Source organism: Vulpes lagopus, chromosome 4 (genome assembly GCF_018345385.1).
Source record: "Vulpes lagopus strain Blue_001 chromosome 4, ASM1834538v1, whole genome shotgun sequence".
NCBI lineage: Eukaryota > Metazoa > Chordata > Mammalia > Carnivora > Canidae > Vulpes > Vulpes lagopus.
Genome location: NC_054827.1, coordinates 35,571,725 through 35,586,441, shown reverse-complemented (window position 1 = coordinate 35,586,441; position 14,717 = coordinate 35,571,725). Strand labels below are relative to the sequence as shown.

The window sequence follows — 14,717 nt, the reverse complement described above, 5'->3', positions numbered from 1 at the left end:
GCACACGGGGCCTTGAGCCCTCCCTCCTGGGGGCTTCCTGCTACCTGCCGCACCGACCAACCATCCTTGCATGCCCACGGTCTGCGGTCTGTATCAAAGCCAGAGAGAACCACTTTTTAATGACATTGTCTGTTACCAAAAAGACACCTTTGGTGTAATTTTCAGAGAAGGAAAAATCTACGTCTCTGAGATTAAAATACAATATTCTGTGAGGTTCCGTAAACATATGTGTGTTTGCACATATTACACAGTATGGAGTATGATTCTACTCACATCAACTCTCAGACTAAAGAACTGCAAAAACATTTGGCCTGAAAAAAAAAACATTTGGCCTGATATTTTCCTTGTGCTTTGATCAAATAACAAGCTGTTTAAATTCTGTACAGATTTTTTTGTTAAGCTAATCTGCTGACCACATAATGGGTCAGTAGGCCTTGGAGTGTCTCCATTATTATGAAATCACTGTTGTTTCAGCTTCTGTGAACCGCAGAGTACTAGGAGAATTTATTCCTGCCCCACAAAAGCCCAGCTCCTCATGGAAGTCTGCGGGGAGCCCTTGTGATGTAAAATGTTGGGGCTGGTCTGGATCATCTCTCTGCCCCCTGGTGGTAGAACTGTGTCAGGGAGATGATTAAAGCTCCTTTTGTGTCTCCTTTAATGATATGCCTCTTGCTTTAACTGACTTCCATCCCGTCCTTTCTTAAACTTGGCTCTCTTTGCTTTCCAGGAACCGCTCATATAACTATAATGGGTATGAAATCCTTTCTGTTCCCTGTGGTCCTTTCTCACGAGTGCATTCCACCCTAAGCAATCCCAGCTCTCACTAATCCATTTCTGCTTTCAACCCTCCCCTGATAGCTAACACTCTGGAGGCAGGAGCTTGACAGCTATAAGATCCACGCAGGGCGGGGAACTCCTGCCTGTCCATTTCTGTGTCTGTACCCATGCTACTGTGTTCGTGATCATAACTGCATGAGCTGTTGTTATTTCATTCTGTCAGCTCCAGATCACAGAGCCAGGACACTCACTGCTGAGTGACAGTAAATGACCCTGCAAGGTCGAGGGCTCCCACTCCAGGGCAAGCAAGGAGAGAGAAACAAAGGGGCGGTCTGGCTAGTGGATGTAGTTTAAACCTCTTTGGAATGGATTTAGGAAAGGATGAGGTTTCAGCTGCCCAGTGATTGCCAAAAACCCTAGAGTCCTCCAGAATGAATGGGTTTGGTCCCGCTGTAGTTCACCCCTCTGTCAAGTGTGGTGTGCAAAAGACAGAAACTACTCTTTCCTTGGCATCTGCATACCCTGCAAAGGCTGTTTTGAGGTGGAACTTGTCAAGCCAAGAAAGCCCTTTCTGGGCTCTATTTTTTGGTCTTCTACAAAGTCTGGTCAGGAGGATCAGGAGCAGCTGCCTTGCTCTATGGACCAGGGCTGGTGGAGGAGGACTGGCCCAAGACTAACTCACTGTTAGTGGTCCCCTTGGAGCAGCAGAGCAGCAGGGAACCCCCCCCCCCACCGACCACACCCAGCTCCACTCCTGGGGGGGCGGGGGCCGGCATTGAGAGGAGGAGCAGGAAAGCAATTTTTATAGAGAAAGAGGAAATCTCCCTGCCATCACTCACATCACCTTGTGTGGTTTCAGGGGAAGAACTCGTCTCCAAGGCAGAGAAACCAGATTCCAGGGATATAGATGAAGAAAAGGAGCTGCTGGATTTTGTGCCGAAGCTGGACCAAGTGTAAGGAGCACACACGCCCAGCCCTGGGATACAGGAGAGAGGGCCTCCCAAACAGGGAAATGTCACCAGAAGGCCAGGCCCTTCGTGTGCCCCTGGCAGGGACAGGGTGATTGCACTGTGGGTCCCAGCACCTCAGGATCCTTGAGTTCTGTGCCTTGTGGAGTGGGGATGCAGAGGCCTCCCTTATAGTGGGTGGTCCTGGCAGTGCCTCTCTTCCTCTTTGGTGTCCCTGCTCCCAGCTTTCTGACTGCCCCCCCACCTCCTCATTCACAGCCCGTGCCTCTCATGCATTCCCTGTTTCTCACCAGAAAAGTCCACTGAAGAAGATTCACATTAACAGCTGTTGCCCAGCTGGACTCACACCCTGACCACGTCCCTCTATCCACACAGCACCTTAGGGAGACTGCCCCGCCCCCCCGCCACCGGAGGGTTTGTGTCTGTCTGAAACACACTCCTCCCCACCCCTCGCTGCAGGATTCCCTGACTTACTCCCTGGCAGGCGCATCAGCACACAAGAAGATCTGGTGAATAAATCTAGACAGAGCAACTCTGTAGAAACACTGAGTCCTCAGTGTTGTCTGAGAAGATAGATGTGTGCCAGCTTAGCTCCATGGTGTATACAAAACAGGAAGTGAAACCCCAAGTGTGTTTCATCAATGTAGTATTTACTGTAGAAAACCTGAATCTCAAAACTCAAAATCATTAGTATTTACTACACATCAGCTAGGAAGAAATACAAGACTTGGCCCCTCATAAAGAACCACCTGGGATATTTGGTGGGGTCACAACCCTGCCACCCGAGGTCACAGAGCAGTGCAGATGATGTGTTGGGGCCAGAGCAAGGAGCCTACTAACAAGGGCTCTGAGGCTGAGAAGCAGGTGAGAAGTGCGAGGGAAGGCTTCATGCAGGAGGCAGCCCCTGCAGCCAGACTTGTGAAGGACAGTTGGGCCCCCCGAATGGCTCTGAGGCAAGGGAAGAGGCTGGTCCACATGAAAGGCTAAGTTGTATTGCATGTGTGGTGGGCACTTTGGGTTGTGGCAAGGGGGCAGGTGGGATAGGGGTACAGAGCTGTTTCGTTAGGCCTCCCACAGCAGGTAGGGGCCACTCAGAAGGATCATCCATTTGATTTTCCCGTGTTCTGGGCATACAGGGTAGAATCTCCAGCCATTCCGAGGATCCCTTGTGTCACACCCGAGACAGTGGTGATCAGATCAGAAGAGCCAGAGCAGGTAAGAAGCACTTTTTCTCTTTTTTTCCCCATCTGTAGAGAGCGGGTACCCTGGGACAGTGATGGTTTGGAGATAACCAGCAGTAGGACAGGAACCACGAATTTAAAAGCTCGTAGCATTCACCAGGCCCCTAGACCCATACTTCCACATGTCCTTTGCAGTCTCCCTGGCTGCCAGAGTTTTTCCCATCCCAGATATTAAGGACAGGAGCCTCAGAGAACCCAAGAGAGTGCAAGATATGCTGGGTCCAGTCACGAGCAAGAAATGACGCCAGAAAATCTGGCTCCCAAGGCCTGTGTTATCCCAGCCACACATCCCGTGCACAGGCCCGCCTCTTGGGGCAGCGGGTCACAGTGCTGGAGAGGCCGCTGATGCCAAGCTGCTCCTTTCTTTCACGTCCATTAGGAAGGGGGACTGTTTCTGCCTCCCCTTCCTCAAGGGATTATTGGGAGCTGAAAATACCAATACAGTGATGAAGGGGTGTCGGGAGTGCTCCTGGGAGGGCTGTTAGTCATCACAGTCTCCTACCCTGCAGCTTCCCTGCATGCCACCTGAATTTGTCCCCAAAAAACAGTGAGATGATTTCAAACAATTTAATTTCCCTTGATTCAGTTTTGTGCTGTTTGGCACTTTCTTTCCCCATCCACGGCCAGGAGGTTTCAAACCTAGGATAAAAAGCAGTGTGGTGTTTGGAAGTTGGAGATGATTGTTTTGAGGCCTGATAACTGAGTTGAGCATGGCCTGTTTCCTGGCCAAGGCTGGTCTTGTACTTGCCACCCAAGGGCTATATGTCTGACAGCAGCAGCCATGGCCCCAGACCCAAAGGGGATGTGCGGGGACAAGCCAGCTATGAAGCTATCCCCTCAACCATTCCGTGCTCGAGTCTGTCATAGCACTGTGATGCTGTTGTCAGTCACTGAGAGGCATTAGCAGCTAGGGTCAGATATGGCCCTGGCACAGCCGGGGCATGTTCCCTGGATGCCATCAAAGACAACGATGAGAAAGTAACCGAGTCGACCTGTGTCCTGTTGTTCTGTGACCAACCCACTGAGTCACAACCTCAAGCCAGTGGGTATTCCTGGACTCGTACTATGTGCCCTGCTCAGGGCTTGGTGTAGGAGCACTGTGAGACCCAAGCCCACCCCCAGGAGCAGATTGGGCCAACCGGGAAGGGTGGGCTCGGATCCATGAAGCCAGTTAGTGCAGGATGCAAGAAAAATCAATGTCCAGGTGCTCAATGGTGCTGTGTGAAGCCTTCTGGATTGGAGTGATGGTAAAGCTTCATGAGGAGGCGAGGTGTGAGGGTGGGTGGACAGGGCCAGCAAAGGAGAGGGACAAGGGCATCAGGACCCATGGGAGTGAGAGTGGAGGTGAGAATAAACTGGGAAGGGACCAGCCCCAGATGCAGCCCCTGCTGGCTTTCGTGAGTTCCTTGTGATGTGCAAGGCCCCATGCATGGCAGCCCCATGTCTGTGCCGCTGCAGTGTCACCGAAGGGCAGGGACCATCCCGTTTGCTGGTGAGGCCATAGGAAGCCCCCCAAGGGTAGGGTCTGCTCTGCTTCCCTGTACCTCACAAGCCTGCAGGACAACTTGCTTGCCCAGAGTTAATCAGTGAGGAGGTGATGGTGCCCGGCTCCAGTAGCAGGTCTGTGCAAACTGAGCTCTCTAGGACAGGGGCTTCAGGTTGTGGCTGGAGGAAAGGGGGAGCTGCAGTTTGTGCAGTGGATGTAGGACCTGAAAGGAGCCAAAGAGAAGCCATGGTGGTAGGAAGAGGTCTGTGTTTCCTTTCAGACCCCAGGAAAGCCTGTTACAAAGGGTCAGTGGTGAGTGGGCAGGACTACTTATAATGTGTCACTCGCTTTCTGGTGACAAGAGGCTCCCGAGCCTCCGTAGCCCAGAGCTACAGCAGCTGGGCAGAGACTAGCGCCTGTGGCCCTGGAAGTGATGGGACAATTGGCCTCTCTCTCCTCTTCAGGCGTCTAAGGAGTATGATGAGGACTCGCTTATCCCCAGCAGCCCAGCCACGGAGACTTCCGACAACATCAGCCCAGTAGCCAGCCCCGTCCACACAGGGTAAGTGACCCCGTGGCAGGGACTCACGGGCTCTGGGCCCTCCTCTCCCCGTCTTAGAGCAGGTGCACAGAGAAGCCCAACATGGATCTGCCCGTGCCGTAGGTTTCTGGTGAGCTTCATGGTGGATGCCCGAGGAGGCTCCATGAGGGGTAGTCGTCACAATGGCCTGAGGGTGGTGATCCCGCCCCGGACCTGTGCTGCACCAACGCGGATCACCTGCCGCCTGGTCAAGCCCCAGAAGCTGAGCACGCCACCCCCACTGGCTGAGGAGGAGGGCCTGGCCAGCAGGATCATTGCCCTGGGACCCACGGGGGCCCAGTTCTTAAGGTGAGAGGTCCCTCGTGTGGGACATGCGTGTGCAACACGTGTCTCTAACCTGCCGCCACCCCGCCGCAGGGCACAGGGAGGGCCAGCTCTGGAGCCCCACACCATCTTATTCCTTTACTGTCCCCACAGAGTCACAGAATCAGGAGCTTTGACTCCTGTTCTCCCAGACACACTAAAAAGTCCATAGCCCAGTGGGAGCTTATTCCTCTCGAATCTCCTATGACTCTAAGGAAGGGGACCGAGAAGATAGGGCTACTTTGGGCCCCCCAGGGTTTAATTATTTAAGATCTAAAATGGTATTTCTAGGGGCAGCCCTGTGGCTCAGCAGTTTAGCGCCACCTTTAGCCCAGGGCGTGATCCTGGAGACCTGGGATTGAGTCCCACTTTGGGCTCCCTGCAAGGAGCCTGCTTCTCCCTCTGCCTGTGTCTCTGCCTCTGTCTCTGTGTCTTTCATGAATAAATAAATAAAATCTTAAAAAAAATAAAATGGTATTTCTAGAAGACAGCCCTACTGTATTGCCCCCAATGAAAAGATTAATGGGCTTCAGAGGTTTATTCCTCTCCTTTGCTGAAGCAGAGTGGGGCTCTGCTTAAGCCCTGCCATCCGTCAGGCACCATGGGCAGTGATGTGGGACATTGCCTGGGAGGCCCTGCCTTGCCATCTGAGTCCCTGCCGTCCCCACCTCTGAGCAGCCACCCAGCACTCCTGCCACAGCCCGCAGACTGCTTTTGTGTTGCTCTTCCATTCCCCGGGGTATTCCTCGCCACCTCCCTCCTGAGGAAAGGTCATTAACACCAGTTGAAAGAGGAGGCAGCTGAGGCTGGGAGGGGTTTGGTTCCCACTCTGCGGATATCTAGGCACATCTGGCAGGTTCTTGGCATCAGATCCGAGGGCTGGGTTATTTGGCTGAGCCTCCACTGCATGGCCATGGCAGGATAGCCCCGTGTGAAGGGAGGTGGAATCCTGTGCTAGCTGTCACTCGAGGGCCCTGACAGTGAGTGAGGTGACCTCGGAGCATCTCAGGAGCCCAGGTCAAGTCTGTTCCCCTGTCTGGACCTACCCCAAGATGGGCCTTACTCTGGCTGCAGGATCCCTCCTTCATCTAGACTGGGATCTAGGCCCCAGCCTGGCCTTTCCTCCCTGGGCCCAGCCACCTGCCTGCAGGCACGCACACCCACGTCCATGCCCCTTGCCCCCCACCCACTCTGTCTCCTCAGCCCCGTGATCGTGGAGATCCCCCACTTTGCCTCCCATGGCCGTGGGGACCGCGAGCTCGTTGTGCTGCGCAGTGAGAATGGCTCCGTGTGGAAGGAACACAAGAGCCGCTATGGAGAGAGCTACTTGGATCAGATCCTCAACGGGATGGACGAAGGTAACTGAACTCCATGCCCTCCTCTTTACAGAAGGTGGGATTTGAGCTTGCGCATTTGGGGTGGGAGAGACTGGGGATAGCCCCATCAGGTTCTTTCTGGGTCGCTGGGGCACCTAAGGGGGTGCACGGCCCCAGTGGTAGGTACCCGGGGAGAGGGCTTGCAGCCCCACAACTGGGTTTCTGGGGCACCTAAGGGGGCATGCAGCCCCACTGCTCAGTGCCCGGGGAGGGTCGTGCAGCCCCACTGCTGGCTGCCTGGGAGGGGGGCTCCCAGCCCCACAGCTGGTCCCTGGGACACCTAAGGGGGCACAGAGCCCCACTACTCAGTGCCTGGGGAGGGGGCTTGCAGCCCCACAGCTAGGTGCCTGGAGAGCATCCGCATAGCCCTGCTGCTGGGTCCCTGGGGCTCCTAAGGAGGTGCACATCCCCATTGCTGGGTCCCTGGGGCTCCTAAGGAGGCACACACCCCCAATGTTGGGTCCCTGAGAGGGACGGTGCAGCCCCACTGCTGGGTGCCTGGGGAGGGGCCTCACAGCCCCACTGCTGGGTGCCTGGGGAGGGGCCTCACAGCCTTATTGCCAGGTGCCCAGGGAGGGGCCATGCAGCCCCACTGCTGGGTGCCCAGGGAGGGGGCGTGGATCAGGAGCCAAGGAGGAGGAGGTTCTGGGAGGAGGTGACTGAGCCTGCACCCAGCATGACTGATAGGTGGTCCCGTGCCATGTGATTGCAGAGCTGGGGAGTCTGGAGGAGCTGGAGAAGAAGAGGGTGTGCCGCATTATCACCACCGACTTTCCCTTGTACTTTGTCATCATGTCCCGGCTCTGCCAGGACTTTGACACCATTGGCCCCGAGGGGGGCTCTCTGAAGAGCAAGCTGGTTCCACTGGTGATGGCAACGTTCCCGGAAAATGCTGTCACCAAAAGAGTGAAGCTGGCTCTGCAGGTGACAGGACCTTACTCCTCGCCACCTGGGACTTCTCCCCCAACTCAGAATTCATGGAGGGTGGGAGGTGTTCAAGGCCCCCAGAAGAAAGGCTCTTTTCCCCAGGACATCCCCCTACTTTTGCCTAATGCATTAAAATTCCAGTTAGACGGGGATCCCTGGGTGGCTCAGCAGTTTGGCGCCTGCCTTTGGCCTAGGGTGCAATCCTGGAGTCCCAGGATTGCGTCCTGTGTCGGGCTCCCGGCATGGAGCCTGCTTCTCTCCCTGCCTGTGTCTCTGCCTCTCTCTCTCTCTGTCTATCATAAATAAATAAATATTTTAATAAATAAATAAATAAATAAATAAATAAATAAATAAATAAAATTCCAGTTAGAGGCATGACCTTAAAGCTCAAAAGAAAGTTGGGCAGGTGGGCTCAGGCAGGCGCTCGGTGCTGGGTGCTCGGTGTGTTCCGCCAAGGGCTCAGCACTCAGGGCCTCGTGCAGAGGAATGACTGGTGCCCAGCGGGCTCCTGCGAATGAGGGGCATCAGGGAAAGGGGGAGAGAGCTCAGCAGTAACATCGGCCTGGCAGGCCCTGTGCTCAGCAAACAGAGCTGCGCCATCCAGCAGTGGAGGCCCCCATGCCCTGGCATGAACGGCCCTCCCTCCCTTTGGGGACCTGCTGCCCTCCTGAAGCAGCCCCTGTGCTCTCGAGGCTGAGGGTGCACCTTTGATGCCTCGCAGGCTCAGCCTGTGCCAGACGAGCTGGTCACCAAGCTGCTGGGCAACCAGGCCACATTCAGCCCCATTGTCACTGTGGAGCCACGGCGCCGGAAGTTCTACCGCCCCATCGGGCTTCGCATCCCGCTCCCTCCTTCTTGGACAGACAACCCGAGAGACAGTGGGGAGGGCGACACCACCAGCTTGCGGCTGCTCTGCAGTGTCACTGGTAAGAGGTGTCTCTCTGGCCTCTGTTCCATCTCCTGAGCAGCAGTGGCTCCTTCTGGCCGCATCTGGGTGGTGGGGGAGGGGGGGTGGCAAGACGGCAGACGGTGGAGGCAGCCACCAGCTTGCTTGGGCTTCCCCGACTGATGTGCTCTCTGGAGGGACAGAGGGAGGGGTGATCCATCTGGGTAGAGCCCCCTCCGTGGAATAGCGCTCGGAGCCCTAGAGGAGGCGTCACCAGGAAGAGGAGAGTATGAGAGCACAGGTGTGCCCCGGGCCACCCTCAGCATTTTGCCAGGCTCCATGTCTGCCATCAGAACACTGTCCCCCAGCCCATCTCTGCTCCTGTTGCAGGAGGAACAGACCAGGCTCAGTGGGAAGACATAACAGGGACGACCAAGCTCGTGTATGCCAATGAGTGTGCTGCCTTCACCACCAATGTCTCTGCCAGGTGAGCCTCAGCCCTGGCCAGCCTGGAGAAATCCCGGGCCCTACATGGTGGGGTTCAGTGCTGCCCCACTCGGGCCCCATCCTCACACCCGGGCTCACCCATCCTGGGCTCGGACCCAAGGATGCTTCTTCTGCTCCCCTTTGCACATGGAAGCCCCTTGCTGACCACCGGGCACGTTCAAGCGGCCATCCCCATGGTTTACGAGCTCCTTCCGTCTGCATGGAGATGAAGCTTGCCATTGGGCTTGCAAGAACCTGCTGTGATCAGTCCTCTCTTGGTAGGTTTTGGCTGTCCGACTGTCCTCGGACTGCTGAAGCTGTGAACTTCGCCACCTTGTTGTACAAGGAGCTCACCGCGGTGCCCTATATGGCCAAGTTTGTCATTTTTGCTAAGATGAATGACTCCCGGGAAGGGCGTTTGCGCTGCTACTGCATGACAGATGATAAAGTGGACAAGACCCTGGAGCAGCACGAGAACTTCATCGAGGTGGCTCGGAGCAGGGACATAGAGGTACCACACTGGGTGTTCGACGCGGAGCACCTGACTAGCGCAGCCTCCCCCGACTCTCAGAGCTGCCTGTGCTTTTATTATCAGCTAGACAAGGGCACCGGGGCCAGGAGAGGTAAAGTAACCCTCCCAGGGTCACACAAGTAAGCGTAGGTAGAGAAAGGATCTGTCCGAGGAGTCAGACCCCGGAGCCCACACCTTTACCCGCTATGCCTGGGTTCTGGTAGCGCCCCCATGATGCAAGGAGGGCAGCTGGACAAATGAGGTGAGGAGAAAGGAACAGGGACTGGATTTGAACTTATTCCCAGGAGACTCATCACATCAAGACATGTAGGGGGCCGGGATCTTTCCCAAACTCTGGCCACAGGCTCTCTTCTGAGCCTTCCTAGGGAGCTGAGGACACAGGGCTGGCGCTCCGGAGCTAGGCCTACCTCTAGTCCTGATGCAGGAACTAACTAGACAGAGCATTTCTTCTCTTGGGGCCTCAGTTTCCTCAACTGTCAAATGGCTTCATGATAACCCCTCAGCCAAACACATTATATGCACAGTAGAGATCCTTATATCCATGGGTGAGATTATAACAGCATTTCTGGACAGGTGTGAAAAGAGATCCAGCTTTTCTGGGGAAGCCCTCTTTGATACTTCAGTGGCGTTCTAGAGTACTCTGATCACGATCCTGATCAACCACCCAGGGATGTATGAAGATTCCTGCCTATTATGAAATTCTTTGAAGTGAGGAAGCATGCCTTACTCATTGTAACTTTGGAAACAAAACCTTTTTCAGTATATGTGCTGCCAAAACGAGCACAGCAAAACCTTTTTCAAAACAAGCAGTGGGGCTTCCCGGAGGATGGCCCCTGTGTCTCATGCCATAGAAGGGGCATGAGCTGGCGAGAGGAGGACCAGAGCTTGCAGGCAGGACAGGGTGTGCAGGCGTTTCTCCCGACAAAGCTGAATTTGCTTTTCTCCTCCTGCAGGTTTTGGAAGGAATGCCTCTTTTTGCGGAGCTCTTTGGGAACCTGGTACCTGTCAAAAAAGCTGCCCAGCAGCGGAGTTTCCACTTCCAGTCATTTCGGGAGAACCGTTTGGCCATACCTGTAAAGGTGCTGACCCCTCTGGGTCGAGGAGGTTTGGGAGGCAGAAATCTCTAAGCCAGCCAGCCCAGTGGCCTTGTGGTACAGCCCCCTGAATCTTGCCTTCGTGTGATTGAATTTAGGTGAGGGACAACAGTCGAGAACCAGCAGGGTCCTTATCATTTCTACGCAAAGCCATGAAGTATGAGGACACCCAGCACATTCTCTGCCACTTGAACATCACCATGCCTGCCTTCGTGAAGGTGAGCTGATGAGGGCTCTGGCCAGAGGCGGTCCCAGCACAGACTCAAGGGCAAGTGTTTCTGAAGGGCTTCTTCCTGTTGAAGAGCTGCCTTCGGATGCCCTGAGGTACGGGAAAGCTGCTGGCTGTCATCTGGACAGCTGGCTGTGGCCTGGCAGGGACAGCGTGCCCTGGCCCTTCCCGCAAAGCAAGGAACAAATGCCAGGGACAGACGATGGTATGCATCTTCTCACTGTGGGCCTTGAGCCCTCTAGGATGTTCTTTCTCAAAGGTTAGAAGGAGCCCCCAAAACATCCACCTTGGCACTTCCTGGCTGACCGAGGCCTCTGAGGCATAGAACCCAGTGTCAAATTGCTCCAGGTTCTTGGCCGTTTGCTAGGTTTCTTCCAAGCCTCTTTTTCATGTACTTGCTTATCTTCCCCAGGGTGCCAGACCCTCAGAGAAGGGAGCCCTGGGGTCTTAGTCACTGCAGACATCCAAAGTTTTGAGCTCAGAAAAGGCAGCTTGACCAAGTGTGTTGATCTATCCAACACTGTAAGAGCATCAGAGTCCACACTACTCGAAGGACCTCAGAGGGCCTATATATATCTCTATGTTCTTGTTGGTGTCATTGTGCCACTGCTGTTACTGTCAGCTTTCCATGCCCAATGAGGGAAAAAGCAAGGCTATGTCTGTATGTCTGTGGCTCAGTTTCTCTTTACTGTCTGGGAAGAGCGTGAACCCACTTCTCTTTCAAAAGAGGATTTCCCACAACCTTGAGCAAGCATCTGGGTGCCTCTCTGTAGGGCTGGGGGGCTAGGCCTCAGACCAGTACCAAAAACAAATCTTTTGAGTATAAAGGAACCCAGAAAGAGCCTTAGTTTTTAGGTTCAAACCCCAGCTCCACCACTTATTAGCTGAGCAACCTCGGGCAAGTTATTTAACCCCTCTATGTCTCTGTACCCTCATCAATGAGACAGAAATAATAATAGTACCCACCTAGAGGCTGTCGTGAGTATCACACAGGGCCTGGCACATGGTAAGGGCCATGTGAGCCTGCCATCACTGTTGTTCTCAATAAAGTGTGTGCAGCTCATCACTCCCTCTCACCCCTGCCTCTTTGCACACATCTGTTCTCTACGTGGTGGCTCCAGAGAAGCAAAGCTACATACTGTTTGCTGGGATGGGGGTCATGTCCCACCCCACAGCCCACAGGCTTGATGCACCTTCTCCAAGCAGGGGGACACCCCAGACCCAAAGGACCCTTTCTTTGTCTTTCTCCTTCAGACGATCATGACTGATGAAAGGAGGAGGACTTTGACACCGCTGGCCCTGAGATACAGCATTCTCAGTGAATCCTCACTGGGTATGAACCTCTTTGTGGTGCATTCTTGCTGCCTTTCCAGAAGGTTGTATGTGACATTGCTCCCCCTCACTCATTAAAGAGCTCCACATTGATGCTCTTTGCTTAGCCTATTTTGAGCATGAAATATGAAGCCTTTGGCCCTGGTCTGTACTTACCCCTTACAGGCTTGATCACCAGGCCAGCCTACCGACCCCAGTGGGGTCGGTCTGTGAACTGAGCCTCCATATGAGGTCATTTACTCATGCCCTGCTGACTATGTGTCCCACCAAGACTACTGAATGCAACCCAATGCTTCTCTCTAGGTTTCCTCAGTGGGACAGATCGAGCAGATATGAAGATGGCTATCATATCAGAACACCTTGGCCTTAGCTGGGCGGGTGAGTCCGGGACCTGGGGGCAGAAAGGCACTTTGCCAGTCTACACACTCCCTTCCAGCTCCTTCCCTTCATGAGCAGCCTCTTTTTACCATCCTTGGTACATCTGATGTGTGATTGTCTTGGATGAATCTGTTGCCCAAGCAATGCCTTTGGGTGCCTCCTCCATTTCTGCCTAGTTTTTCTTTATAAGAAAGAATTAACTTTTTAAAAGACTTTATTTATATATTAAAGAGAGAGAAGGAGAGAGAGAATGGGCAGGAGGGAGAAGGAGAGAGAATCTGAAGCAGATTCCACACTGAGCACTGAGCCCAATGTGGGGCTTGATCCCATGACCACAAGATCATGACCTGAGCCAAAACCAAAAGTCAGACACTCAACTGACTGAGCCATCCAGGTTCCCCAGAAAGAATCAACTTTTGAAGTTATAAGAGACCTTAGAATCAATCTAGCTCACCTCATTTTACAAATGGGAAAACTGAGATCCAGCTAAATGGAATGACTCTAGTTCTATACCTAGTTAGTGACCAAACCCTGCCACTGCTCCATGTGCTAACATTGCCCTTCCTGAAGGGCTGGCTTTGTTGAGGGAAGGAAAGGAAGAAAAGTAGAAGTCTCAAAATCTTTCACTTATAATCTTGAGCTGTTACTGAGGTCTACCAGAAGTCCCATCAGTGATCAGGGCAGGTCTCATTTGAGATGAGGCTGGGGGGGGGGGGGGGAATATGGTGTAAGCTCAAAATGTGTTTTACTCAGTCACAGGCCCTATAACTTAGTCTCTCCCTCTTTTTTGTTAGCTTTCATAGGACTGAACTTCTTTGCTCAGCCACCCTATAGAGAAGGCTTCAGACAAACTCAGAAACCTTAGCAATAACTTGCCAAAAGGCTCTGTGACAAAAATTTATAACAGAAGTTCATTCCTAAGCCTATTCATTCTTAAGGATAGGACTATTCATTCTAAAGCCAAAAAAGAATGTCTGCTGCTCCTCTGTGTGCATGTGTGTGTGTGTGTGTGTGTGTGTGTGTGTACGTGGGGGGGGGTGGTTCATGCACATTCTGTCTCTTACTGTCACCATCCCTCTGGTCTCCCTCATCCTTGAAATTAGACTCCAAGGCTGTTCTCCTTTCCAAAGCACCTGTGAGAAATAACAATCAAAATAATGGGAGGGGAAAAGCTAACATTCTGCGTTATTGCCTTGCATTTAGATGGGAACTTGTATTTTCATTTTAAATGTAAATAATGCCTTTCCCTAAAGAAACATAAGTACAAGAACTGCATTTCCGTTATAATTGCTTCTTCATGGAAAGCTAAATGGCATCCTGGTGTCATACTGGCAGCCCTGCAGTGGCCTTCTGTGGGCTCTGCCCACGCCTGGCTCTGGCATTAGCTTGTCCTGTGACCTGGGATGAGCATTAACCTTGCTGAGAGGCTCAGTGTTGTCATCTAATATTTGAAGTGATGAAACAAAGAAAGGACATTCATTCATTCATTCACTCACTCATTCCATACCTTTTTTTGAGCACTCCTATTCCTGCCCCATTTTCTGGAGATACAAAGATATGGCTACTTGTTTTTCACGAGGTGCTTTTGGGTAAGAAGGAACCCCAGTTCCAGTGGGGAGGCTGTTGTGTAACTCCTGGCACTCCCCGCCAGGCACCCCTCCCACCCCCGCACAGCGCCCCTCAGGGAGCCGGAGCCAGGCGGTGGCCAGCTCACACCAGGCCTGGTTCCTTGCTTGCAGAGCTGGCTCGGGAGCTGCAGTTCAGTGTGGAAGACATCAACAGGATCCGCGTGGAAAATCCCAACTCCTTGCTGGAACAGAGCGCAGCCTTGCTGAACCTCTGGGTCCTTCGAGAAGGCAAAAACGCCAACAGTCAGTACCGTTAAGCTGTGGGAGGCTTCTCCTTCCTAAGCCCATGCAGGACCTCTTCACCCCAGCAGTTCTTCCTTCTCATTCCCATTGTGATCGTTGCCCTTTTTGCATCCTCTGTCTCTGTCTCTGTCTCTGTCTCTGTCACTCTGTCTCTCACACACACACCTCTCAGGGTCACGGGGTCCTCCAGACAGTCCTGTCATTGGAAGACAGGAGCGTCTTGGCCTCTG

At 53.4% G+C, this 14,717-nt stretch overlaps 1 protein-coding gene across 12 annotated transcripts in view; it reads left to right on the top strand.

Moving 5' to 3' along the window:
- The window catches only part of ANK1 (ankyrin 1), a 213,350-nt gene that overhangs the window by 167,007 nt on the left and 31,626 nt on the right, over positions 1–14,717 (top strand). For 7 of the 12 annotated variants that reach the window (XM_041752228.1, XM_041752220.1, XM_041752218.1 and 4 more), the window contains exons 23-37: positions 728–751; positions 1,637–1,730; positions 2,882–2,960; positions 4,937–5,034; positions 5,137–5,361; positions 6,580–6,734; positions 7,465–7,676; positions 8,401–8,605; positions 8,956–9,052; positions 9,334–9,562; positions 10,537–10,662; positions 10,776–10,895; positions 12,161–12,239; positions 12,542–12,616; positions 14,356–14,487. In XM_041752228.1, the coding sequence (XP_041608162.1) occupies positions 728–751; positions 1,637–1,730; positions 2,882–2,960; positions 4,937–5,034; positions 5,137–5,361; positions 6,580–6,734; positions 7,465–7,676; positions 8,401–8,605; positions 8,956–9,052; positions 9,334–9,562; positions 10,537–10,662; positions 10,776–10,895; positions 12,161–12,239; positions 12,542–12,616; positions 14,356–14,487 (1,950 nt within the window). The remainder of the gene's footprint in view (positions 1–727; positions 752–1,636; positions 1,731–2,881; positions 2,961–4,936; positions 5,035–5,136; positions 5,362–6,579; positions 6,735–7,464; positions 7,677–8,400; positions 8,606–8,955; positions 9,053–9,333; positions 9,563–10,536; positions 10,663–10,775; positions 10,896–12,160; positions 12,240–12,541; positions 12,617–14,355; positions 14,488–14,717) is intronic. The other 5 variants (XM_041752230.1, XM_041752229.1, XM_041752223.1 and 2 more) reach the window with 1 other exon arrangement.